Consider the following 26,721-nt stretch of genomic DNA (forward strand, 5'->3'; position numbering starts at 1 on the left):
CATGAGAGAAGCCTCCCACAAGGATGATAAAACATCAAATCATCCGGGCATCCCTTGGGCAACGTCCTTGCAGACGGCCAATTCTCTCACACCAGAAGCGACTTGCAGTTTCTCAGGTCGCTCCTGACACGACAAAAAAAAGTGATTAATGACTTGTAATTTAAGAGTCTAAATCAGCTAAGAGTGAAACTATGTAAAAGTGTGAATAGAGTTTTATCTGTATTAGCATAGTTTGGGTCTTTTTAATGTTCAGCTTCTATTAATCAATTATTATGTTTATGTTTATGTTTATTTATATCCTGCTTTATCTCCCCTAAAGGGGACTCAAAGTGACCTAACATAAAAGCATTAGCTTTTTTTGTATTTACACATTTTTGTCTCCTGGAATGCTATATGACCCCTCTATAAGTATGGAACTGAAGGTTCACTTACTTGCACTGAACGGGAAAAGAGCCTTGCTGAGAATTTGCTGGGTCTTCCGGAAATTCTGAGGTATTCTGTATCCTGAAGTTTTCATAGAGTCAACCTGGAGGAACTAGCAAATTGTAGGAATTTCTAGGTCTTCCAGGGTGACTCTATGATATGTTGATTCTGTAAATCAGGCAATTTTATTGTGTTTGGCCATATATGTGGTTTTAAGTACTAGTCTGATTGGAAATGCATCCTGCATGGATATGAAAGTCTTATTATACAGTTTGGCTCCACACTGTCTTTGACAGCATCAGTGGTTAATAAAGACTGCTTTCCAGTGGAGACATAACATGCATAACACCTCACACATATACCCTGAAGGCATCCAGTTGGTGACCACAGCTGGAGGGCCTTATGCTGGTGGCCAAGGTGAGTACAAGGGAAGTCCTTCACTCTTGGTGGTAACCATAACATTTGTGGAAGTCTTCATATTTGCTAGAGAACTGGATGATATCAGGTTGGAAAAAGGATGAACTAAATGGCCAAATAATGTGGGATTGTGGAATTCAGTTTCTTGTTTTCTGTTACACTGAGTGTTGGCCATATAATTTATTTGTAGGGATCTGAAAGCTTCATCCTCCACTGAACCATGTCCAGTTTACATCCATATTTTGTCTTGTAGGCCATTATATTCAAATCGAATACATCACTAAACCCCAAAAACTTAATTCACTACACACATAATTAGAAAATAATCCCATGGAATGGCATCAAATCTAAACAAGTTCATATCTTGGAAGATTGCAAGGTTAGTAATTGAACAATGCTTTTTTTGGTTCTGTGGCCACAACATTAATCCAGTCATATGATATGTCCAGAGTTATAATCAGACTTACCATTTTCTGTGTAGCATCAGTCAAGACTTCTTTTTGACTGTGTGTGTGGTTGTCCCAGGGGTATTTCACAATTCTGAGCTGATGCTCCACAGAGGGTTTCAGAGTGTTTGTTGTGCATCAGCCCAAACCCATATTGGATAACTGTGTGTGCTTCCACACTTGAACATTAGACATTATTTTGGTGTTTCTATTGCATCTGCAATATCAACCAATAACATCAGCACTGGTGCTGCACACTCTCTGTGTATGCATACTCAGGCCTTTGCAAAAAGAGTTGGTCTCAGAAGGAATGCTTCCAATGGGCCTGATCACAGCAATTCAAGACAAGAATGTGGAAGTTCTGTTGTATTTCATTATATGGTATCCAGTAGCCTAAGGCCAAAAGCAGCTATTATACATTATTAACTCATTTCCATTCCCTCCCCAAAAGTTAAGCAGCTCTTGGTGCTTATGCTGATAGCTCACTACAGAAAGGCATTCTTTATACCTACTTGCACTCAATTAGGTTGTCATTGCTGTATCCAAACCTAATGACATGCAATTTCATGCATTTATGGCTGTAAGCTTGAAAATTGCCTCATGCTGTCTACCTTATGCTTCCTGCTATACAGCGGAAGTGAGAAAATATTGGAATGTATATTCCATAATGAAATGTTTGCAGATTTTAAAATAATGGTGGGAAACATTTGGCTCTCCAGATGTTTGAGTCTTCAACACCCCACCAACCAATTTGGATGGAGTTGGTAAGAGTTGTTTCTCAAAACATATGGAAGACCCAAGTTTCCCTATTCCTGGCTTAAAATCTGAAACATACTAAAAAATACACAAAAATTGCAAACATACCATTTTCACTGAAGAAACAGCAGAGGGAAATCTACATGTTATAAGAAATTTGTGATCACATTTAACACCTATGTTTTGGTTTTAAATAACAGAGGTTTTGTGGAAAAGAAGGTAAGGACTGTAACAACAGCACATAGGGATTTACGATTTAATCTTTACTCCTATTCCTTGAATTCTACTGGAATATCTTCCCCAAAGACGTTTTTGTTTGTTCAAGAAGGTAATTTGCTATTTGGGAAAATGGGACCTACAACAGGAAAGAAAGCCATTGCAGTATACTGGTTTGGTTTTGGTCTAGAATGCAGAAAATTGGGGCTCAGCATGGAAACAAGTTATAATCGGCTTCAGTGGAAGACAGCAGCAAACCTCGTCTGAAGAAATACTGCCAAGAAAACCCTTGGAGAGAGTCACAGAATGATGTTGTGGTTTGAATGTTCAATTAGGAATATGGGAAAGCCATTGGGTGACTTTGGAAATTACTATTCTCCAAGACTTAGAAGAAGACAAAAACAAAATTTTCTTTCAATAAATCCTGGCAAGAAAAATCTAGTGTAGGGTTGCCATGAGCCAAGGTAAACTTCAAGGCATGTAACAACAGCAGAAGAGCATGGAAGTGCAAAGGGTTTTCTATTATTGTTGTTTTCTAACAATGAAAGGGTTTCCTCTTAAGCTGAGGATAAAACATGTGATCCACAAAGGCCACAGTACTAAGGGGAATGTTGGCAAGGTGTCCCTTCCCACCCTTCCCTGAACTATTCAATTTATTACTCACTCACACCATCTCCATTGTGATCTATTTTCCCTTTGCAAAATCTATTGAACATTCTCTCCCAAAGCCATCAGCTGTGGTGCTCCATCATGCTCCACTAACCATGAACCCCTGAGGCCTAGGTTGGCCTATCGAAGTCATGGAGAAGAGTGTGGAAAACAATTTCAACACAAGTCCTCCCAATTTATTGGAAGACTTTCTTAGAACCTTATAACCTCTGAGGATGCCTGCCATAGACGCAGGTGAAATGTCAGGAGAGAATGCTTCTAGAACATGGCCATACAGCCCAAAAACCTACAACAACCCACTTTCTTAGAAACTTTGCTAGGTATCTGGGCGAGGAGTGAGAAGAGTATGGCAGCTCTTGTGAAGCTAACTCAGCATAGCCAATGGTAAGAAATTCTGGGAGCTACAGTTCAACCTCTGAGGTAGAGACAAAATTCCCACATATGGGTGGGTCATCATCACAATCTTTACATGTGTGTCTGCTACTGTATCCTCTATATTCCTACAAGGAACAAACTGAAGAATAAATGCCTGCCAGCCAAGGAGATTTGACCCAGATGTGGGGGGCATCTGAAATTATTAATCTGTCCCAACCACTAGTTTATTTTACTCTCCCAAATATTCTTAACTCATATGAAGAATGTATTCCCAGGTGACATCAATTAAGGCTCGCTAGATTGAGGCAGTATGGACAGAGGTCACTGATTGTCTCCTATAGCAAACAGCATTTTTGGAGGCGTGAAGTTTTTGCAAGATGCAGAAAGAGTATCATTTGCAGTGTTTATCAGGTTTCCACAGCTGTTATTATCCAAAATGTTAAATATGATCACACCTTCAGCATAACATGTAATTAAGCTCAAAGTTTCATTGGACATTGGTCTTTGCCTTTCACCCACATTTTCTTCTTCAGCCACCTGCTAAAAACTATTGGCCAGCAGCAACAATAGTCTTAGCTATGGACCTTTAACAACCACAGAACAAGACTTCCCACAATGCATAGCATGCATGCAGAGTGTATTGAATACTCACTGGGTAGCATTGGGTGAGTCACTATCTCTCAGCCTCAGCTCCCATCTGTAAAAGTAAGAATAAGGTTCGACCTCATAGGACTACCAAGATGAGAGTAAAAAGAAAGTTGAAGCAATTTGCACAGGGGTGCACTATATCAGAAGAAATCAAACCAAAATAATGTTTTAATTTTCACTGCATGAGAAGAAACACAGATGACGTAAATATTTGTTTTACAAAATATACTAAATAGTGGCAGGCAGTAAGCTTCAAATTCATACCTAATTGTTGTTATCTATAAAATACCAGGGCTACTCAGGAGATGGCAATCCCATTTTCATTTTTCCTACCCGTTTAAGAGCTGTCTAGATGTTCATATTTGTTTTCATTTTTATATCTTTATCAGTTCATCTAGCAGCACAGAAGGCAGCTCTGGAGAATAGCAGTTGCCAAACACTAGCCTTTCAAATATTGCCAAAATTGAGTTCTGCTCTAATCTACTTTCCCTAAAGTACTTCAAGCCCCAGTTTCCATCATAGCCTTTTCTGTTGCCCAGCAGTTCAGCGAGAAAGCTTTCAGAAGAAGCAAAGCAAAAAGCTGCAGATAAATTTTGGCAAAGAATAATAGTCTCTTTTTGTGGATTGAAGCAGATGATTTCTTTGGAAATTGTTCTTGCTGGGAAGTGGAACCATACAAGTCCAAGTGCCAAGTTAGATTTAACAGATTTTCAGTTGGAAGATTGTTATATTGCCCTTTATATATCAAGACTGCAAGGACAGAAATATAGATAGTTTATATTCTATGCCTCACAATACTAGAAAAACCATATGGTTGTTGTGATACATGAAGGTAGCTAGGAACACATTAGCATTGCAAAAGAAGATACAGCTTGGGGAAAGGAAGAGAAGAAATTAAAAACTAGCAGCAACCTGGCCTACTAGGTCTATTAGGGAAGGATCAGCAAGAAAAGTTCAGATCAATAATCTCAGAATATCTATTTAGGACCCCGTTTTTTGTGTATGTGTTTACACGCTTATCAACATATGAATATCATTGGCAAGGAATCCTCAGAAGTGGCTTTGCCAGTTCCCTCCTTTGAAATACAGCCTACAGCACATGGTATTTGTTGGCAGTCTCTCATTCAAGTACTAAACAGGGTTGACCCTGCTTAGCTTCAGATCAGATGGGATTTCATGTGTTTAGGGCAGGGGTCCTAAAACTAATGCTCGGGGGCCAGATACGGCCCTCCAAGGTCATTTACCCAGCCCCCAACTCAGGGTCGACCTAAGTTTGAAACTATTTGAAAGCACACAACAACAACAGTCCTATCTCATCAGCCAAAAACAGGCCCACACTTCCCATTCTAATACTAATAAATTTATATTTGTTAAAACTGTTAGAATTTTTTGCACTACAAATAAGATATGTGCAGTGTGCATAGGAATTCATTCATATTTTTTTCAAATTATAATCCAGCCCTCCAACAGTTTGAGGGACTGTGACCTGGCCCTCTGTTTAAAAAGTTTGAGGACCCCTGGTTTCGGGTATTAAGCCACTAGACCATGCTTTTAGAAGCTTTCAATTCTCCTATTTCCTTAGATCCTACTTCTACATTGGGGAGTGGTTGTGGTGGTAAGTGCACTTCACAGGCTCCATGGACCTTCCAAACTCCACTTTTGCATTTCCCCCTTGATTGGCATAGAATTGTACATGGAGAAAGTCCCACAAAGCTTTCTCCATATACAATTCTATGCCAATTTTCAGTTGATATTTATTTGCACTCAAATCTACCATTTCTGGTCTTTCATCTCCAGAATCTCTTCCACCCATAAAAACCCCAAAACAAACAAATAAAAACTTTAAAGTAGCCCAAATGGCATTCAGAATTGACACCAGTTTTTGCAGATACATGCAAGATTATCTGGAAATCTATTTTGACTCTGAAGTGTGGTATAAATACCTTAAATCCGGGAATGACATTGTGCAGTCCGTAATATATTATTAAATTCTAAATCCTAGCATTCCTTACTATTGGCTACACTGGGTTGGTATGTTGGAAGTTGTCATTCAATGCCATTTGGAGGGCCACACTATACTAACCCATCTATGACTATTTTTCGTCCTATTGGGTCTCTTGGGATCCATCCACTCTGTATTGTAGAATTAATGTAGTTCTGCACCACACTGACTGCTATGGAAACATGGGTGTTGTAGTATGATGAGGCACTAGCATTATTTGGCAGAGTATGCTAAAGACTCTGTAAAACTATAATTTCCATGATTCCATAGCATTGATTCACTGCACTTAAAGTGGGGCTGAAGTGCATTAATTATGCAGTGTAGATGCACCCTTGATCTTTGTCTACCTGATCTAGCTGCCTGTTCCCACTGTCGTTTTGCTAACTACTTATCTCACAATCCTAAATGCCACATGGTTTGACCATACCTTTACGTATGACCTTTACAGTCCCTTGAAAGCTTCTGCTTCTCCTTTTCCAACAGTAACAGACTGCATTCTTGGGTTCTCCATAAGAAAGCTCATTCAAATGAATATGCCTCCAGTCCAATTTCTAAAACAAGCTCTGCCTCCTCTCTGATGGTCTGACATAAGTTTAGAGACTCAGATATTTGCATTATCATCCTCCTTCCCTCTTCAGTTATCTTGTGAGAGAAAATGCAAATAGGTTTTAACTCAAAAGGAAAATAAACATATCTTCATTTTGTCTGCCTGCAATCCCTCTGCATTTAAATTCCTAGCTTTGGTGAGCCAAGTTTCCTTGCACAAAACAAGTTTGTGCTTCTTCAGATATGATCTGAAGGCTTTATTCCATTAGCGTGGCTGCCTTTTTCATTCAAATCCCCACTCTCACAAGCCACTTCTGACAGTCAACACACATTCTCCCTAACAGCTATTTTATGTCAAAGCAGATAGATCAACATCAACCAGCATGAGCTTTGAGGCATTTTTCTGGATTCATTTTAGAGATTAAAAATTATAATGCATTCCTGTTTTGTCTGGCTGTTTTTCAATAAACCCTGATTGTCAGTTATTTCAATGGACTCATCCTGGAGAGTACATAGGCTGAAGAAATGAGTTGTTATTGAGCATCCTATAATGACCTGACCATAAAATCATTTTTTGCCATGTTATAGAACTCATATTTTATGGATAATATTGAGGAAAAGGCTGACTAAAGCAAGCTCAAACCTCAGTCCATCTTGGCAGGAAACATCATTACAGCTTCTCCAGAAGATATAATTTCAGCCTCATTGCAAGAACTCATGAGAAGTTTTGGTTAAACACAAGTGTCAATCTATCCTCTATAAAGCAGGCACAGCTAATCTGGCATCCTCCAGATATTGTAGATTTCAGCTCCCCTAAACACCTGCCAATACGGTTCAGTATGTTCAAGGTTGCTTAAAACTGTCAGATCAAAAACATCTGAAGGTCATCATGCTGCCTAACTCTGAGATAAAGCACTAGAATATGCCTTCCCAGTCAAATCATACAAATTATACAAGTCAGGTGAAAGGGACAGCTCTAAACATCCCAAAAAATGCCAAGGAATTTGAGATCAGCTTGAGATTTTCCACAGGTCTATTAGAACCACATACTAGGAAATATCATTCTATCACTGTTTTAAGATATCCTTGCCCAAATGACCACTCATCCTATTCCAGTGGCCCGCGAGGATGAAAATCTGAGCCGTGTGTCTATTTTCTCTTTGTATTGTCAAAGGCTTCCGTGGCTGGAATTACTTGGTTGTTGTAGGTTTTTCGGGCTATATGGCCATGTTCTAGAAGCATTCTTTCCTGATATTTCACCTGCATCTATGGCAGGCATCCTCAGAGGTTGTAAGGTCCTGTTTTCTCTTTATTTATATATTTTTATTTTATTTTTCCTCCTTTCATACCACCTGCCACTCCTTCCCTGTTGCTGATCATGGCATATGTTTTATATGAGAAACTAGAGCAGGTGTGGTCTATCCACTGCAATTTTCTGAATCAACACCGCAAACTGAATCTAAAGCTGACCAAAAACTGATTTGTAACCCTTTTGGTACTAATATTGGAGAGTGGTCCCTGGTCAAAGTGATCCCTTGGTCAAGTGGTCCCTGGCCAAAAAAGATTGGGAACCACTGCCCTAGTGTTATCCCTCTTTTCTACAACTGAATGGGAACACTACCACGGACTAATCTTAAACCATTTTTAAAAGCATGATACAGCTACCTTTTTCATGGACAAAGAATCATTTGAACAGAACAGTGGAACAGAACAGAGCTATAGATTTGCAGTGACATTCTTGGGCTCACATTTATAGTTGTGTTTGTGCTAATGGAAGACCTATAACTGCAGGGTATAGATATCAACCTTTAAAATCATCCACAGCCTAAAATTATATCTCTGGGAGGCTTACACCTTTTGTTCCACCTCCTATTATAAAACAGTGGAGGGGGGAATTCATGAGAACTAAGCATCTAAAAATTCATGCACCTGTGATGTCTGTGAGATCCTGTACTATGCCATTTGAATAGAACAGCATCTCATGAACCACACTGCAGCATAATGCAAGAAGGCAGTCAAGTCACTTTTTTTTCTTTGATAACTGGCCAACACACATTTTGGTGCCTCACCTGTTAGGCCTCTTTCTGGGTATTTTTGACCTGCTGATTTAAAAAATGGCACCAGTTTTCCACAATCAGATCGTGTTCTGTCGCACACTGGGCCTGTGCATAAGACTGTAGACAGGACATAAATTCTGTGTGCTCAACGAGACGCCGGGGGTGCCTCAGATTAAAGGCCTTTGGATTTCTTTACACAAAGTTCTGTAGAGGCTTAAAGTAAGTCCAACAAAGTTCTTTATTAATGAAAACAAACAGGTACTTTAAAGCTTTCTTAACAGTCTATTGGCTCTTTCTCAATCTTTTCCACAGGGAACAGACACTATCTTCTTAACTGTAACTAATGGGGAACTCCTTAACTTCTAATCTGGGAAGTCTGTCTTTGCCTCTGTTGGTGTGGAGCCCCTGCACCCGGTACCAACTACTTCTGGCTTCCGCAAGTGACTCTTACCAAGCAGAGCTTTGTAGACTTCCAGGGGAAAAGAAGGAGTTCAGGTTTCGTTGATGGCTGGCTGAAGTGCTGTGGGACCAGATTCCCTCAGCAAAGGAGCTGTGAGGCTGCAAAATCCTCAGCCAAGCTGTGGGGCCTTTTTTCCCCAGCCAAGCTGTAGAAGACAAAGCTTTCTACAGGAGCTCTTGGTTTTATGTCCTGTGCGAAAGGTTTCTCTGTGTGGACTGACCCAAAAAGGCTCCTATTCCCTCCAAAAACTCAAAGGGGGCGGGACCAGGGAACTTAACTATAATTGACAGGTGGCTTGCCCTATGATTGCAGCCAAAAGAAGCCACCTATCTGCAGAGTCCCTGAAACTTAGGACTGCAACAAACATTAAATGAAAAGCAAAAAAATTGGAGCTCCTGCTGCAGTTGTACTTGCACAGATCGAGTTTTTGAGATCCAGAACATATGCCATATACTAGTCTTCCAGTATCACATTAGAGCTCAAAGAGTAGGTGAAGAGTATGCCTCCCATCTGAAATCCTGTGGCTGTCTCCTACAGAATTCTGGGGTTTGTAGTTTAGGAGAGGCACCTTTAAAATGCTCAGCCAGAGAGCTCCTGGGTCATACTAAACTACAAGCCCCTGAATTCTGCAAGAGGCAGCTAAAGGATTTCAGATGGGATGCATACTCTTTGCCTGCTCTTTCAGCTCTAGTGTGATAACGCACAAACTGCTCATCCATAAAAAATCATGATAACCATATCTAAGAACCTATGTGATGCAATTTTCTGAATCAGTGCCCCAAATAACCCCAGGAACAAGCCTAAAAACCAAGATACCAAGAATATATTTTTTGGCTGGGCTATGTAATCGCTTACACTCGGGTTGATTGCAAATAATAATAATAATAATAATAATAATAATAATAACAAAGAGTTCTGCTATTTTTTAAAATATCAAATCTCTTTATGCCCTAAAGAAGTGAAAACTCACCTGAGCCTTAGATGTTATTGCCCTGATGAAAACAGAATCAATGAATACTGTCAAGATAATGTTTCGGAGTATGGAAGTCAGCCTATCTTAGCAACTAGGGGATAATATTTCCATATTTCTGATGGCACCTCTAACAATATCTGTCTCTGGAATTAGCCATTCTGCTCATTTTAGGAGAGAATCCTCAAGCTCTCATCCAAAAAACAGTAATAAATCATAAAATGTTACTTATTCAATTTGGTTTATAAAAACAGTCCAGAAAAGACAATTTAAGCTATAGTATTTTCTTCAGAATTTCTCAAGGGACCCTGATCATGAATAACTTATCTTCAAAACCAAATAAATATTTTCAGTTATAATGACCAAATCTGCCAAATGCTACTGGACTGCAAAGAACACCAATTGTTACTCCTCTTCACAGTCTTAAAACTTAATAGTTCTATTACTATTTTAGTAAATATTTATTTATTTCCTACATTTATACCCCGCCCTTTGAGGGGGGACTTAGGGTGGGCTCACAAACACCATACGGTTAAAACAATCAACAATACATTATAATATTAAAAATATTAAAACAATAATTAAATCAATTGATTAACCAACACCTATTAAATCAGAGTCTAAAATCCAGACTGGGTCAAATCATTTACATAAGTGTTAAAATCTTCTTTTTACTTGCTGCTCACTAATTGAACGCTTGGTCCCAAAGCCAGGTCTTGATTTTTCTTCTAAAAGACAGGAGGGAGGTGGCCATTCTGATGTTTCTGTGGAAAGCATTCCACAGGCGGGGAGCCACTAATGAGAAGGTCCTGCCCCTCATCCCCACCAATCGTGTTTGGACATAGGGAATACCAAGATCATAAAATCATCTCTGGCACATTTGCTCATCATACTTGACAATTATTGACATTTTCTGAAACAGAAGTGAGTAGATTTAAAACTTGCAGAATCAAATGCATTTTCCTAGAATTTCAATATCTTACAAGAGCCAGATGCTAACTATGGACTCATGCATTTCTTTAAAATATTATTTGGAATTGACTTCCCATTAAAAGTGTTCTGACTCACAGCCTTGGAAATATGGAACAATTTACATCGAATAATGAATAATCTAAGGCTGGATCTACACTGCCATATAATGCAGCTTGAATTGCATCATATTGTCAGCGTAGATCTGCATTATATAGTCAGTTAGGCATGATCTATAGCCTTACTCAACATGGCTATCTTCCCCTTTCAACAACTATCTAACAAAGCCTTTGAAATGTGTCTCTCTTTCTATAAATCTCTATCAACTCTTATTTCCCCTAATTTCTTTAGTGTTTCAATGTCAATCTTTGAAGCCATCTGTCATTAGATCAAATTTCTCTGCACTCTTCTGTCACGGGGCTGTTTGCAATGGATTTCGTTTGCTATTTGAAGGCTCACTGGTCTGGGAGAAGCTTCCATTGGTGACATTAAGAGAACAGAAACATTAACTGTTTTTGCCCCCTCTAATTGAAGCTTTGGCACTATTTCCAAAGGGCCCCGTGACCTTCTGGGACCATTTTGGATGGCACACAATGACTTCAAGGAGAAGCAAAAGTTGTTTCATGAATGGGAGGTGCCACAAAGAGGAATCACTGGATATCTGTACTGGAATGGATGAGGCAAACAGATTGAAACTTGATCCAAACAAGACTATGGTGTGCTTGTTTGGATCAAGTTTCAATCTGTTTGCCTCATCCATTCCAGTACAGATATCCAGTAATGTTGATCAGTCTTGTAATGTGTGCCTTGTAATCAGTCTCTGCTGGATGGGGAAACGTTTTCCTTGAAGATGTGGGTCCACAGCATGAATATACTCCTGGGCTCATTCCTGAGCCTGGAAACCCAGGTTTCAGCAGTGACCTTGAGTGCATTCACACAATAATGCTTTGCCTGTTCCTGCAGATATCAGACCTGGATATAGTGACACATTCCTAAGCTACATGGGGCTGACTCTGAAGTGTGTTCAGACATTTTAGCTGGCCCACGAGCTGCAGCCAGATTGTTAACCAGGGAGGACTACAAAGTACACACAATCCCCAGATTCAATCCTGAGTCTGGAAGTTCAGGTCTCAGTGGTAATCAGGAGTGATTCTGTACAGTTAAGTCATATGTTCCAGCTGTGGCCATTCCTAGGCATATCCCTTAATTTCATGTTTGGATTACTGTAGCATGATCTATTGGGAAGGGCTATTTTCAAAGAGCACTCACATGTGTTCAAAGAGCAACAGTCAGATTCCTAACTGAGGCCAGCTAGGAGAAGCATGCAGCCACCTTGTTACAACAGCTTCCATTTCCAGGCACAATTCAAGGTGCTAGTTATGTCCTATAAAGCTCTATAAGTTTCAGATCCAGGTTATTTAAAGGATTGAATTTCCCCATCTAATCCTGCCTAAGATCTTCTGGGGAAGTTGACCACTTTGGCACCCTCAATCCTAACATTTTGCAAGAAGGTGAATTATTTGTTTGCTTGTTTGGCAGACCTTTGCAAATCTTGTCAAACACAGCTTGCATAAGATGCATTATTTTCTGTTGTTTTCTTTTTAATGACTATGGTTTTAATTTTAGTAATTATCCTATTACATTTGTAACTTTTGTTTTAGTTATGCCAAGACTTCTAGACTAAGAAAAAGGTGGGGTAGAAAACATCAACCCTGGATATATATCTATCCAGAGTTTGTAAAAGTCACTTTTTGGACTATAATAAACTTAGCTAGAGCCCCCGGTGGCGCAGTGGGTTAGACCTCTGAGCTGCTGAACTTGCTAACCAAAAGGTCGCAGGTTTGAATGCGGGGAGCTTCATGAGCTCCTGCTGTTAGCCCCAGCTTCTGCCAACCTAGCAGTTCAAAAACATGCAAATGTGAGTAGATCGATAGGTATCCCTCAGGCAAGAAGATAGCAACGCTCCCTACAGTCATGATCTTGGAGGTGTCTATGGACAATGCTGGTTCTTCAGCTTAGAAATAGAGATGAGCAACAACCCCCAGAGTTGGACATGACTGGACTTAATGTCAGGGGAAAACCTTTACCTTTACCTTGACTTAGCTAGGAAAAATTCTAGGAATTGCAGCCCACAAAAATAACATTTTTCTAAACTCTGCTTATGCACATTCATTGCACCTTGCTTCAGGCCTTGAGCATAAGGCAGGCTAAAATGCTCTATAATAATATATGGGAGTCTGAATTGCTTAGTCATAGCTGTAAGATTTCAGCTCATTAATAATCAGGTGCAAAAAGCAGATGGCTATATAAAGCTCTCTAATATAAATGTAGACTTAGCTGAATGCAACTGATACCTCCCTTGTGTGAGAGTAACAGGATGGATCTTGTTACCCTTCTTTAATAATAGCCTTACCATGCTTTCTGGTTAAAACACATATGTCAAGGCATTTTTCAAAAAGTACTAATAACCACTATATTGAAACCATCTGAGAACAAGTTACAATTTGGCATCTGGATAGATTTCTTATTGCACACACACAGACACACACAAATAAAATACAAGAGGTCTCCAATTCTTCACCAACCCACGGAGGCAAAAAGAAATCAAGAGCAGTAATCACATTTTATAGCTCACTTTTTAAAAGAAGACAAACAAGACAGGTAAATAGGTTGCAGAGCAGCCCTGAGCTCTCCATAGAATTCAAGATGACTAAACTGAGACTTTTGGGCGTACTTTGAATATATAAGAAGGCATAGTTTCTTTGAAAGGATAATGTACTTAATAAGGTAAAAGGCAAAAGGAAAACCATATAGGTGGATAGACTTAACCAAGGAAACTATGGCCTTGAATCTACAAGACCTAAACACAACTATTAACAATAGGGTGATATGGAGGTTTTTTATTCATAGGGTCACCACAAGTCAAATTTGACTTGATGGACATTAACAATGACAACTATGGTACTGAATGTTTGCTACATGATCTCATCTTTTTAATGATCAAATGGAACTGAAAAACTGGCCGATATTCAAAACAGCAATTGTTCATTGTTTATAAGCTTTATTTAGATTGCATTTTTCTGATGCAATCTACTTTGACTGAGAGAGATGAAAATTGTTAATAAACATTTTAATTAATAAATATAAATGTGGTCTGGCTTAAATTCTTACCAGAATAGATTTGCTTGCTGACTTAACTTGTCCTGGGATTGGAATGTGATAACCTCCATAGCTAAAGAAAGAGTGTGATGCTGCTGTTACAGATACACTGATGTGTTAGAAAACAGAGTAAACTACTCCTTGATTGCTAAGATATAGGGACCTTTTTGTTCCCATGCCCTCTTGGAACACAAAATAACCAACATTTGGGAAACAGCAAATATTTTAAGCCATAGTGCTGGTGTTTTTTCTAAATATATTCTTCTTTCTTATCTGAAATGCATCTGGGCATTATCAAGAAATCATCCTTCAGTACATCTGGAACAGAACAGAGTTTTCTTTCTTGAGAGCCTTTGATTGCCTCTCTGCATGCAGCGATTGTGCTTAATTAAAACTTTAATGGAAAGCACTGTTACGGCAAGACACACAAGGCATACCAAATTGTACTTAAGACTCCCCCACCAGAAAATCAGCAGGATGGAATCACTCCAGAACTGAAATGGCAAGTGCTTCAGTTAAAATATCAGCAAATGCAGGAGAGTTATAGCCATGTTATATATAAATATTGTACTGGAAAGAAAAGACAAATTATGATAAGAGCTTTCCAATACAATTACAGTGCCTGATCAGCTCCATCTTCAATTTGCATTGCATAATAAGATTGAAGACACTACTGTTTCCACAAATGTATCACCAGCCTATTGTATAACCAGGGCTGGACACGTTAACAAGACATGTGAAGATCTGGAAAAATACCAGGTAAAATTGGGGAAAATGTTTTTTGCATTTCTTTTCTTTTAATTTATTTTATATATCACTTTTCTCTCAGTGCTGTACCTTAAAACAGAACCAAATCAGTTGCAGCATTAGAGTTAGCTGGCTTTGGGGGAAAGTCCTTTTCTCAGCCCCACAATCTACACAGGCATATCTGACCAGAAACTGGGAAAAATATTCTTTATGCCAGGCTTTGAAATTCCCTCCTTAGAGAGACTAGGATGGCTCTTTCCTTCCTGCCCTTCCCTTAGGAAGTGAAAACCTTTCCAAACTGACAGATTTTTAGGTAGATAATGAATAGAGTGCTGTTTGATTGACTTTTAAGTAATTCCTTAGTAAAACAGATCGTTTAGATTTTAACCACATCATTTCTGTACATTTTTCCTTTTGTCTTCATATGGAATTTTATCTATAGGCTTATTCCTTATCGGAATGCCCGAGGCCAGAAGTATTTAGATCCTCTCCCCCCCCCCCCCAAAAAAAAAAGATTTTGGAATACCTGTATTTGCATAATGAACTATCTTGGAGATGAGACTTTGGTCTAAACATCAAACATGTCAAACTTTGTCCCTCCAGGTGTTTTGGACTTCAGCTCTCACAATTCCCAACAAGCTGTTAGAAATTATGGGAGCTGAAGTCCAAAACACCTGGAAGCCTGGTCCAGATCGAACCATCAAAAAGCAAAAGTTTCACTATCTCAAACCATGTGTATGGACAATTTTAGTTTTGGAGTATCTTGGATTTTGGGATTCTAGATAAGAGATGCTCAACCTGTCTTTGTTTTGTGTCCTAGTTTTGATAAATAAAAAAACCTAGGCTATTAAAAAATGATGATGATGACAATGATGAAAGAGGAACTAGAACCTCTCTCAAGACCTTCTTGAGGCAACCAATTATTTGCCAAACTCTGTCTCAATAAAACAAATTAGGTGTCAGAAATGAGTGAGCTTACCACAAATGGGAGTTCCCCAACTTGGAAAAGGCCACTGAAAAGACCTTCCCTCATATTCTCGTCCAACCTGCCTGTGATGGTTATGGGACTCAGAGAAGGTTTGTGCAGGCTAATTTTGGCACATGTGGTCTTTTCAGTTGGTCTGTATCTTTATTGTCCTGAACCACATTTTGCATTGTGTTTAAAAACAGATCAATCGCCAATGCAGTTGTTTTAACATGAAGTTTCTGTTCTCCCAGTAGCCAACTCCAGTCAGCAGTTAGGCTGCATCCTCTTTGACTTGAAGAAGTTTCCAAATACAGTGTACTGCAATATTCCAGATGATAGTAGAAGACATGTATGCTTGTTCCTTTTAAGGTGAATTTTTCTCCCATCCAGAGTGGGTTCTGGCAATCAGGTACTTCATCATAAGAAAAATTAAACTAAAATCTTTTTTTATTTGTTTCAATGCCTCCATTTTCATTTCATATTGAAATAAAATTATGGATGACAGATAAAATAAAGAGTCACAGTCTTGCCCTGGCATTTGTATTATCATATCAATCTTGATGATGCCTGGCTTTACAAACAGTATTGAGGGCTTGTGTATAATCACACATATATTCTGCTATTCTTGTAACCATGAATAATTTTTTGTATTTTTTTAAATCATAAGGTTGTCTTCTACACATTCTCTGTAGGTTTTATATGATACATCATATATTATTATATGATTCCATGTGTATGTGAAGGACCTCCTGGTGGTGCAGCAGGTTAAATCGTTAAGCTGCTGAATTTGCTGACTAAAAGGCTGGCAGTTAGGAGTTGGGTGAGCTCCCGCTGTTAGGCCCAGCTTCTGCCAACCTAGCAGTTTGGAAACGTGCAAATGTAAGTAGATCAATAGGTACTGCTTCTGCAGGAAAGAAACAGTGCTCCATGCAGTCATGCTGGCCACATGATCTTGGAGGCATCTACAGACAACGCCTGCACTTCGGCCTAGAAATGGAGATGAGCAGCACCCCAAAGTCGGACATAACTAGACTTAATGTCAGGGAAAATCTTTACCTTTACTATGTATATGTGTGTGTAAAATACATTTGTACTCTCAGATTCTGACTTGTTTAGATGGTGCTTTATTGAATAAACAATATAGTCCTGAGGCAGGGAGGTAGCCAAAAGATGGGCAATAACATTTCATCATAGAATATAAGTGCTACCATAGTTTACTGACATATTTTTTGTTTATTCACATTCATGGATGTGTGTATCTGTATACATACATGGCATGTGATAAAGAATTACCCCTATGTTTATATAAGTAAAAGTCCAAAGGCTATCCTTGGCATTAAAAGGTCAGTCCTTTGAATATAGTTGCAGTGAATGGCAAGCTTGCCTCCCTCGTCTCTTGTTTATACTTTAGCTAAAAATCAAGTTAAAAACAATGAATGTTTTGCTTCACAAGATCAATGTGCTTAATCAGATTAAAAGATATTATGTGCAAGAAAATTTGGTACATGAATGCATGCATTAACATTTGTTGAAATGAATCATCCTGTCTACGGACATTTCTAAAATTGAAGCATTCTGTTCCACACACACACTTGTGTAAAGTAGAATAGATTTGCTCTCATTAAATTGAAGGATAAGACCCATTACTCACATGTTTTAATAGCATTCGTTTTGGATGCATAAAAATAATAAAGCACAACTGTGCATTTGAACTATATATGTAAGATATAAAAGAGAAAAATCCTCCTTTAATTAGATATGATGCTTCGAGTTTACCTCAGTCATAAATTTCTGCAATGTAGCATACCAAAATGTTGCATGTTCAGAGTCTTGTTGCTTATTTTTTTTCTTCTATAACAAAAAAACCATGGAAAAAAACATATAAGTTTACAGAAAAAAGGAAGGAAGGAAGGAAGGAAGGAAGGAAGGAAGGAAGGAAGGAAGGAAGGATTTCACCAGACTGAGAACAAGCCATGAGAGTATAGACAAAGATCTACCCAGAGGATGTATGTTCTTACCATACATCAAGGGAACCACTGACTGCATAGGGAAGCTGATGAGGAAACACAACATACAAACTATCTACAGACCCACTAAGAAAATTCAACAAATGCTATGTTAAGCAAAGGATAAGAGGGATCCTCTCACCTCTGCAGGAGTCTACCGTATAACATGCAGCTGTGGACAAGTCTACATCGGGACCACCAAACTCAGCAATGCCCAAACACGAATCAAGGAACATGAAAGGCACTGCAGACTACTTCAACCAGAGAAGTCTGCCATAGTAGAGCACCTGATGAACCAACCTAGACACAGTATTTTATTTGAGAACACAAACATGCTGGATCACTCTAACAACTACCATGTCAGGCTACACAGAGAAGCCATTGAAATCCACAAACATGTGGACAATTTCAACAGAAATGAAGAAACCATGAAAATGAACAAAATCTGGCTACCAGTACTTAAAAAACTCTAAAATTATAACAGTAAGTAAAAAACAAAACTCAAACGCAGGAGAACTCCAGACATGAAACAATCAGGAACACACAATCACCTCTCATCATGGAATTTCCCAGGCAGTAACAAGCCACACCTAAAAACTGTCAGGCCATCAAATGTTAATCAAGGTAGCAACTTGAAACATTCACACCAACTCCAACAGACAAGAGTTCTTTCTCTCACCCTGGACCTTCCACAGATATATAAACCCCATGTCCCTTGTTTCCAACAAACCTCACAACCTCTGAGGCTGCTTGCCACAGATGCAAGTGAAAAGTCAGAAGAGAATGCTTCTAGAACATGGCCATACAGCCTGAAAAATCTACAACAACCCAGTGATTCCGGCCATGAAAGCCTTTGGCAATACATTTCACCAGTTGTAAATCATAGCACATCACAGGCATTTGGGACTATGTTTTGAATGTGTTGTCTTTTTAGTATGGCAAACCTGATTCATTAAACCAGACCTATGCCAAAAGTCATAATTCTCATATTTTCTTTTCTCTATGAAAAGACAATCAATGGTTCCCAATCTTGCACAGATGTCACCAGTGACTTTTCTCTAGTCAAACCAGATAGTTTATCTATTTCAGCTAAATCATTCAAGTTTAAGAGCCAATCTTGTTTTGTTAGTATCATTCTGCTCTTCCATTTTCTCTGCATATAATATTCTCACCACAGAAGTCTTATATTGCAGTAGTCTTCCATGTTACTTCAAGATTTAAATTGAACACTGATTTTAAAAGTCTGCATTAAAGTATGTATTTGACTTAAATATTTCTTTGCTTTACCACATATCCACCACATATGGTAAAAGGCCCCCTCCGCTTGATTACATTTCCAACAAACATTAGATGTATTTTTATACATTCTAGACAATTTCTCTGGTGTCAGATGCCACTGATATATCATTATATTTAAATGAATCTTTGAAATCATAAACAGAAATTTCATTCTCTGTAACCACATACTTTTCCACTGTTCCAGCTACATATTATATCCAAAATTCTGAGTTCATCTTACCGTATGGTCTTTTACTTGCTCCTCTTCCACTTCCATTTTTGATAGAAGTTTATAAGTTTTTCCAATAATCAAAGCTATACACATTTTTATCCATCTTAAATATTTCAAATACTGAAGGTTATAGCTCTCAGACAATTTTTTTTCTTATTTGATTTACCATATATACCCATGTATAAGTCAACCCCGTGTATAAATTGAGAGCAGATTTTGGAGGCTCTCAATTTATTATGGCTTTTGATATTGATAAGTTGAGGATCATTCTGCAGAAAGGGAAAATGACAATGCTACCACACCGGGCCAGCCACCACTGCCATTTCCCTGCCTAGGCATTCAAAAAGGCCAGAAGCAGTGCTATGGTGGAGAGAGTAAACAGGATCAGTGCTTCTTTTAGGTTGTCCTAAGACAGACAAAGCTCTTGCCTTTTGCCATTCTACTTAGAGAATGGCAAAAGTACTATATCTTATTTCTTTCTCAATAAGATATAGTACTCACATTGACCAGTACTCACATTGACAAGTCAATTCAGATTTTTCAATTGATTATTTGACTCAAATATCTAGATCTATACATTTGCATACAGGGTAAATCTATATTCTTCTTTTTCAGATTCCAAAAGCTTTTGATAAGTTATCCTTTTTTCTTTTTCTTTTTTGCTATTGTTTCTTTTCTGTTAAATGCTTCTTGTGCCATTAAGCAAAGTGTATAAGTATATTAATTGCCTAACACACAGGCTTCCAGATTTTGTTGGATTGACATTTAGCAACCTGAGCAAAAGTGACAATAACGAGGAATGCCACCATAGAGTGCACTGTGCACCTAGACTCTTGGGAAATTTTGAGATTATGCACTAATTTTGCATTTTACTTTCACGTCACTACCTAGCTCACTCTTACGACAATGTATAAGCTATTTTTCTTCATCATTACTTTCAAATGCTGGAGAATTATTCTGCACTAGGTTTCTCAGACTTCAGCAGAGGGAGATGACTCACCAAATGCAAAGCTGTGCTTACCATACACAATGAGGGTGAAAGAACGAAGTTCATATAGTTAATATGAACTGCCAGCCTGGCAACAAAAGAACTCTTGTACTTGAAATGAGAGTGTTTTGATTATAAATTCCATGTTATAAATTCCATCAGAATATTATAACATTTCAGAGTTCCTATAAAAACAAAATCAAGCCTTTAATTCTCTTTCTTGCGCAACCTGTTCCCCCCTTTATTTATCTTTCTCATCAGCAATAGCATTTAAATGTTATACAGTATGCCCCCCATATCCATGGGGGTATGTTCTCAGATTTTGTGTGGATATGTGAAGCCATATACGTACATAATCTTGGATATGAGACCCAGGTCTCATCTCCAAGCAAACCCTATTCAAATGAAGTACTTCTACCCAAAGAATATCATAGAGTTGTACTAGGGAAGTCATATTGCATTAAATATTTCTTTTAGTGATAACATGTGTGGTGTAGAAAAAAATGGATGAGTTAGCACAGGCATGGACAAACTTTGGGCAAACTTTGGTCCTCCTGGTGTTTTGAACTTCAACTCCCACAATTTCTAACAGCCTACCAAAGTTTGTCAATACCAGAAATATAGAGAACCAATTTGTGTAACACTGCCCAAAAGGTCTCTTCTCTCACTACCATTTATCTCACATCTGTATGTGGCAACATGTAAAACAGGACCTATGGAAAGATTCACACAAGAGCAGACTGCCCTGCATATATAGTGACATCTCCAAATAGTGTTTCAAAGTCAACAACACTTCAAGTCTGAATTTTACAACCAGTCAAAACTTTTAGGCATATATTTATATCAATCTATATAACAAGATTATATGTAATCAGATTCAAAATTGTTGAAATGAGTTTATCACAGCCACATATACTTCTGAATTTAGGAACAAAAAAGGCAGAGCTTAATTATACGAGTAGCCCCCCTCCCCTCTTCCAATACCCCTTTTGCTCAACCATTTCTGAGCTGTATCCACAGCTAGTTTTAGAGAGGGCTCCAGTTCTTCCCCTGCCATGAGCCATCCTATCCATACACAATATCCTTGGTTAGTGAATATTTTTGAGAAGGTATGCCAGGTGACAAAAGACAGGAAGAGGTCCCACAAACCCTCATCCAAAAGGCTATTTCCTACAAAGGGCTCAGCATGTTATTTCCTGCTAGGGATCATGGGACATTTAGCCAAATGATGTGATGTGATGATGGCAAGTGATAGCCAGATCCTAAGATTTATTATGAAGTACAGTGCCAAGAAACCTCTGGATAGCACTGTGCTCTCAGTGCCAACTACTACATCCCTATTTTCCAAGGAAGGTGTCATCTCCTCCTTGAAAAAGGTGAGAAAATAATAATAAATAATAACAAAACTTTATTTCTATCCTACCCTCTCTCCCCAGGGGGACTCAGGGTGATTTACAACATAAAGTGGCAAACATTCAATGCTGTAAAGTACAAAAAACAGGGAAGGTGGCTGAGTAGAGGAAGCAAATAACCTTAGAGAAGAAGAGGCTTGCCCCAGACAAAGGGAACACTTAAAGCAAGTTGAGATCTTTTTGTATCTGTTGGAGTAGCTGAACTGATTTCAGGTGGTGCAAGTGGGTGTTCATTCACCCATTAAATAAATATAATACAGTAACCATTGCAATGTGTCTCTGGCAGGCAAACTCTGATTCAGCAAATCAAGCTTTACTAAACAAATAAATTCATATGTACATATAGCAATGACATTTTCTAGCTAGATTTGAGAGAGAGAGAAAGAAGACATGTGCATGAAGTGACAAAAGACAAACACTAACCTTTTAGTACTAAACATAATGGTAGGTGATGTACTTCAAATGTATGAGAAGCCAGCAGTCAGATGTCTTGTTCTAGTTGACCTGGTAGGAGAAATGGAGAAAATGGTGAACTTTCGTGCTAAGCAGATAACCTGGCGTTACTTTTTTTTTTCAAAAGACACATATCCCATACAAGCCCAAAGGAACACAGCTGCCCCGCTGTCTTCTCTGCCTAATGGTGAACATCAACATATAGACTGGCAATTAGCACGTAAGTCAAAGGAGGAGAAGGCGGTGGCTGCCACTTCAGATATTTCTATAAATATATAGATATGTATATAGATGTTATTAACAAACAGAACTAAAATATTGATTTGCATTTTAATCACATACAGAAAGACAAGCATACATACTGCTTGGCCACACATGTTCCCATTTTTGTTTGTGAATACTGAAGAGTATGTGAGAACCAATGTGATATAGAGGTTTGAGCATTGGACTACAACTCAAGTGATCAGAATTCAAATCAGCTATTGAAAATCATTATGTGACCCTGGGTAAGTCACACTCCCTCTGCCTCTGAGGAAGGCAAAGGCAAATCTTCTGTGAACAAATACTTTCAAGAAAATCCCACTGTAAGGTCACCTTAGGACTGCCAAAAGTTGGAAATGCTTTAAAGATACATAACAATAACAGAAAGTCAGCACTGGGTGGTGCCATTCCTATTTTGCATAGTGTCTCCAGTCTGATGCTATGTGAAGAGGATTATGGGAAATCTAATAGCTGTTCAAAGTTGAATCTGAATCTCCACTGATAGGAAAAAAAGCTGTTAAAGGAATGCTCAGGGTAGACATCAGCATTAGACCGTGCTAGAGCTCTTAGAACTAGAGTTAGAAGTGACCTTTCAGAACATCTAGTTCACCTCCTACTCAGTGCCTCTTGTCAGGCTGGAATTGTTGGATTGCCCTCAGAGCATAGGCATTTCACCCAAGAGAAGTATGAAGAAGTTGCCAAGGGATGACACTTATCCTCAGGTGGCCCCCACAACAGGCTGTTCTCCCCTCTTGCTTCTTTTCAGTTTCAACACAAGTTAAATAGGTTACATTTTAAAGAATGTGATCCTTATTTAATCCATCTTTCTGTGTCTGCTCTCATTATTCCACATGTGGTCATCAATATGCATCTGTGCGTGCATGACAAATGGCACTGTAGTGGAAAGGATATGTTTGATGACCTCCAGGGAAAGAGACCAGAGACTGTTGCATGTAGAACTGTGTGCTAGGATGTTTTCATAATGGAGTGCTCTGAAATAACCTTATTAGCTCATGGGACCCAGGGGATGGGGAAGGAACTGACACTTGAGGCTGACTTGGGGGTTTGCTTTCACTCCTGGAACTTGGGTAGGAATGCTTTACTTTCCAATAAATAGCTGACTGGGGAGCAACCCAACTGTTGGATTGCCCTCAGGACTAAGTTATTTCACCTAAAGAAATGCTGAAAAGGTTGTCAAGGGTTGGCACTTGCCACAATCAAACCCTTATCACATTGCTCCCATTGCTTCTTTCCAGGTTCAACACAAATTGAATAGGCTATAGGTCAAATAAAGCAGCCCTTATTGAACCTATCCTTTTGTCCCTGATTTTGTTATTCCATGCTTGGTCACAAATATATACACAGGTATAGTTGACTAAGGATTTTTTTAAAAATTAAAATGCTCAACCACATTCTGTTATTGCTGTTGCAATATGGATATATTCAAAGACTTTAACAACTTTTTTAAAAGATATGTATTGAAACGCTCCCAGCAATGCCAAAACTCAAAAGCATTTTTTTAGTTTGTTAATAATAGTCTCGGGTTAAATTAGATTTCACTGACAGAAAGATTTTGGTTAAAAAATGTGTCCCTAATTTGGAAAATGCTTTAGGAAAGATCCTATTAGCACAGGCATTTTGATGTCATTTCAGGTGAAATGTCTTGTTAGCTTTAGCTGATAAAGCAGTGCCTTGAAAAGAAAAAGAAACAAAAAAGCAGAAACACTCAACCGTATCTTTCATTACTCTTAGTTTTGGCAGTGGCATTTTCATCTCAGTTCCTCCAATTTTCCATGATTTATTACTACAACTGCTCTCTCTTTTTATTGGAAGCAAGGGCGCAACTTTCTGTTCACAATCTATAAATTAAATGTGGATGTGCAAATAAGTAGGATAACTTGAAATTGTTGAGATTCCTTGGTATCTACCTTAAAGGGTGTGCATTGTATGGGCATTTTTTCTCCCTTGGAAATCTGTATGCAATTCTGGAAATTGTTTTCTATTTTCATATATATTTTGGAAATGTATATATTTTTCTCTCAATTACTAAAAGGATGTTTGTATTCAGCTTTGAAATGTACATATTTATGCTGTTTCAAGCCCACAAATGTATTGAACATATATTTTTGCGCATTTGTTCACAAGCTGGAAACATATGCTTCTCTGACTACAGATTGTATTTGGGTCCAAAAGGTCACTGTGATGGAACAAGATACTTCGAAAGATATCATAAAACGAATGTGACATGTGCAATTCTGTGGTGCTTTAATATGCCCTAACCTCTTTGATTTTGCTCTGAAAGATTGGTAGGATAATCTCAATTACCTTTGGTGGATATGTAAGGTTTAAGGCTCTAAACTTTAGAGCTATGCCCTGCCCCATAAACTTTCTTGCTATTCCAAGCTAGGAAATCCTGCTGATTTTAATGAAGCTTACCATACTTTCCAGTACATGCACATAGGACTGCTGCCTTAATGGGATAATGCCCACTTGCTTACGCACAACTACCTGATGTGCAGCCCTTACCTCACAGTCCATCTTAATGAAATGGTAACGAGAGTTTATAAAGGAACAGGTCACCTTTAACCCATCAGATTATAGCCAGTGACAAGATGACAATGAGAGTTGACAGGGATGTAGCCAATAGATGTAATCTAGTTGCATTTCAACACAGCTATTGAGATGGAGCTGTGTAAAACATTGATAACAGTACAATTGTGAATATGTGCTGCCTTATGGAGAAGCTTAAAATTGGATGATGGTGAACTTGACAAGAACTCTGTTAAAGGAGAAGAAACAAGTGGTATGTTCCCAATTTTTGTTTCTTTACATTCACTGCTTACATGCATTTGCTGACAAAATAAAACAACATAATGCTCAGTATAGATATTAGGGTCATCAAAGCATAGCCGATAGCAGTTGGACTGGAGTGAGCAAAGAGCTTGGACAAGTTCCATTTTTAGGAGTACAACACTCAGAATTTCCTAGAGAACAGTCATGCTATTTTGTGATCGTGATAGCTAAGACTCCACAAAAGTAACTGTTTTTACTATTTATTATTTCCAGCATTTCTACCCTGTCTTTCTCAACCCCCCCCCCGGGGGGGGGGGAATCAGGATGGCTTACACTCAGCAACAATTTGATGCTGCAACATATAGACAAGTACAACAATATAACAACAATTGAAAACAATAGATAGAATATTAAATTAAAAACAATTAAAAGCATTATTGTCTACTAGTCATGGTTAGGTCCGTTCAGAATCCTCTGAATTCGGATTAAATTCGGATCAAATTCCTTTTTGAAGCAATTTTGAAGCGATTTGGGAACCCGGAAGTATTCTTGCCTTTCTTTTTTTTAAAAGAATTTTATTAGATTTTATAAAGAATACAACGAAAGAGTGAGAACAATAAAAGTATAGAAAGGTGAGGAAAAAGAAGACGAGATAACGATAAAACACATTCTACAAAAATACTCACACAAAAAGCAAAATGGGAAAAAAGGCAAAAACACAAAAACACACAGAAAACAAAAAAAAAGAAAGAAGTGACTTCTATTCCATCTTCTTGGTTATTATTTTCTTATTAATCAAAAATATTTTCCTTACTAAAAAAAAAGAAAACAGATAGGAGAATTCTCTCTCTTGTTTTTTATTTTCTCACATTGTCCAGATAGTCTTGAAGATTGTCCCAATTCATTCTTCTCATTATCTTGCCTGTGTTTTTCTTCAACAAAAAAGTCAATTCGTCCATATCCATTATTTCTCTAATTTTGTCCACCCACTCCTGTATGGATGGGACTGAGTCTTGTTTCCATTCTCTAGCAAAAACAATTCTAGTGGTGGTCATAATAGAAGTAAAAAGTTTATCTTCTTGTTCCGTCAATTGTAAATCTAAGTCCGTAAATTCTAACAGATAATACTCCGGTTTTTTTTTATAAAGCTTCTTTTTAAAATCTTTTGTGTTTCTTCGTGAATTTTCGTCCAGAACTTTACTGCTTCTTTACATGTCCACCACATATGGTAAAAGGAGCCAAGTATCCTTGCCTTTCGAAGCCACTGTTGCCATCTTTGTTCTGAGTCATGAAATGAATTGGAAATGACTAAACATTTGGAGACAAGCGTGCAGCAAGGCAAGCAGCAGTTTGCATGCTGGGATGCTTGCCTCCAACCAATGAAGGAAAACCATGTGGGGAGGGGTGGGGTTATGGCACAGCAGCCATTGCCCTTTAAAAGGGCCATGCATGCCTCGTGGGCTCATTGTGA

At 38.3% G+C, this 26,721-nt stretch overlaps 1 protein-coding gene across 2 annotated transcripts in view; it reads right to left on the reverse strand.

The window, feature by feature from the left end:
• The window catches only part of OXR1 (oxidation resistance 1), a 279,731-nt gene that overhangs the window by 201,893 nt on the left and 51,117 nt on the right, over window positions 1–26,721 (reverse strand). For both annotated transcript variants that reach the window (XM_060775765.2, XM_060775764.2), the window contains exons 2-3: window positions 22,167–22,247; window positions 3,955–3,999 (exon numbers count right to left, since the gene is read on the reverse strand). In XM_060775765.2, the coding sequence (XP_060631748.2) occupies window positions 3,955–3,999; window positions 22,167–22,183 (62 nt within the window). In that variant the 5' untranslated portion in view covers window positions 22,184–22,247. The remainder of the gene's footprint in view (window positions 1–3,954; window positions 4,000–22,166; window positions 22,248–26,721) is intronic.

The sequence above is a fragment of the Anolis sagrei genome, chromosome 4 (assembly GCF_037176765.1).
Source record: "Anolis sagrei isolate rAnoSag1 chromosome 4, rAnoSag1.mat, whole genome shotgun sequence".
NCBI lineage: Eukaryota > Metazoa > Chordata > Lepidosauria > Squamata > Dactyloidae > Anolis > Anolis sagrei.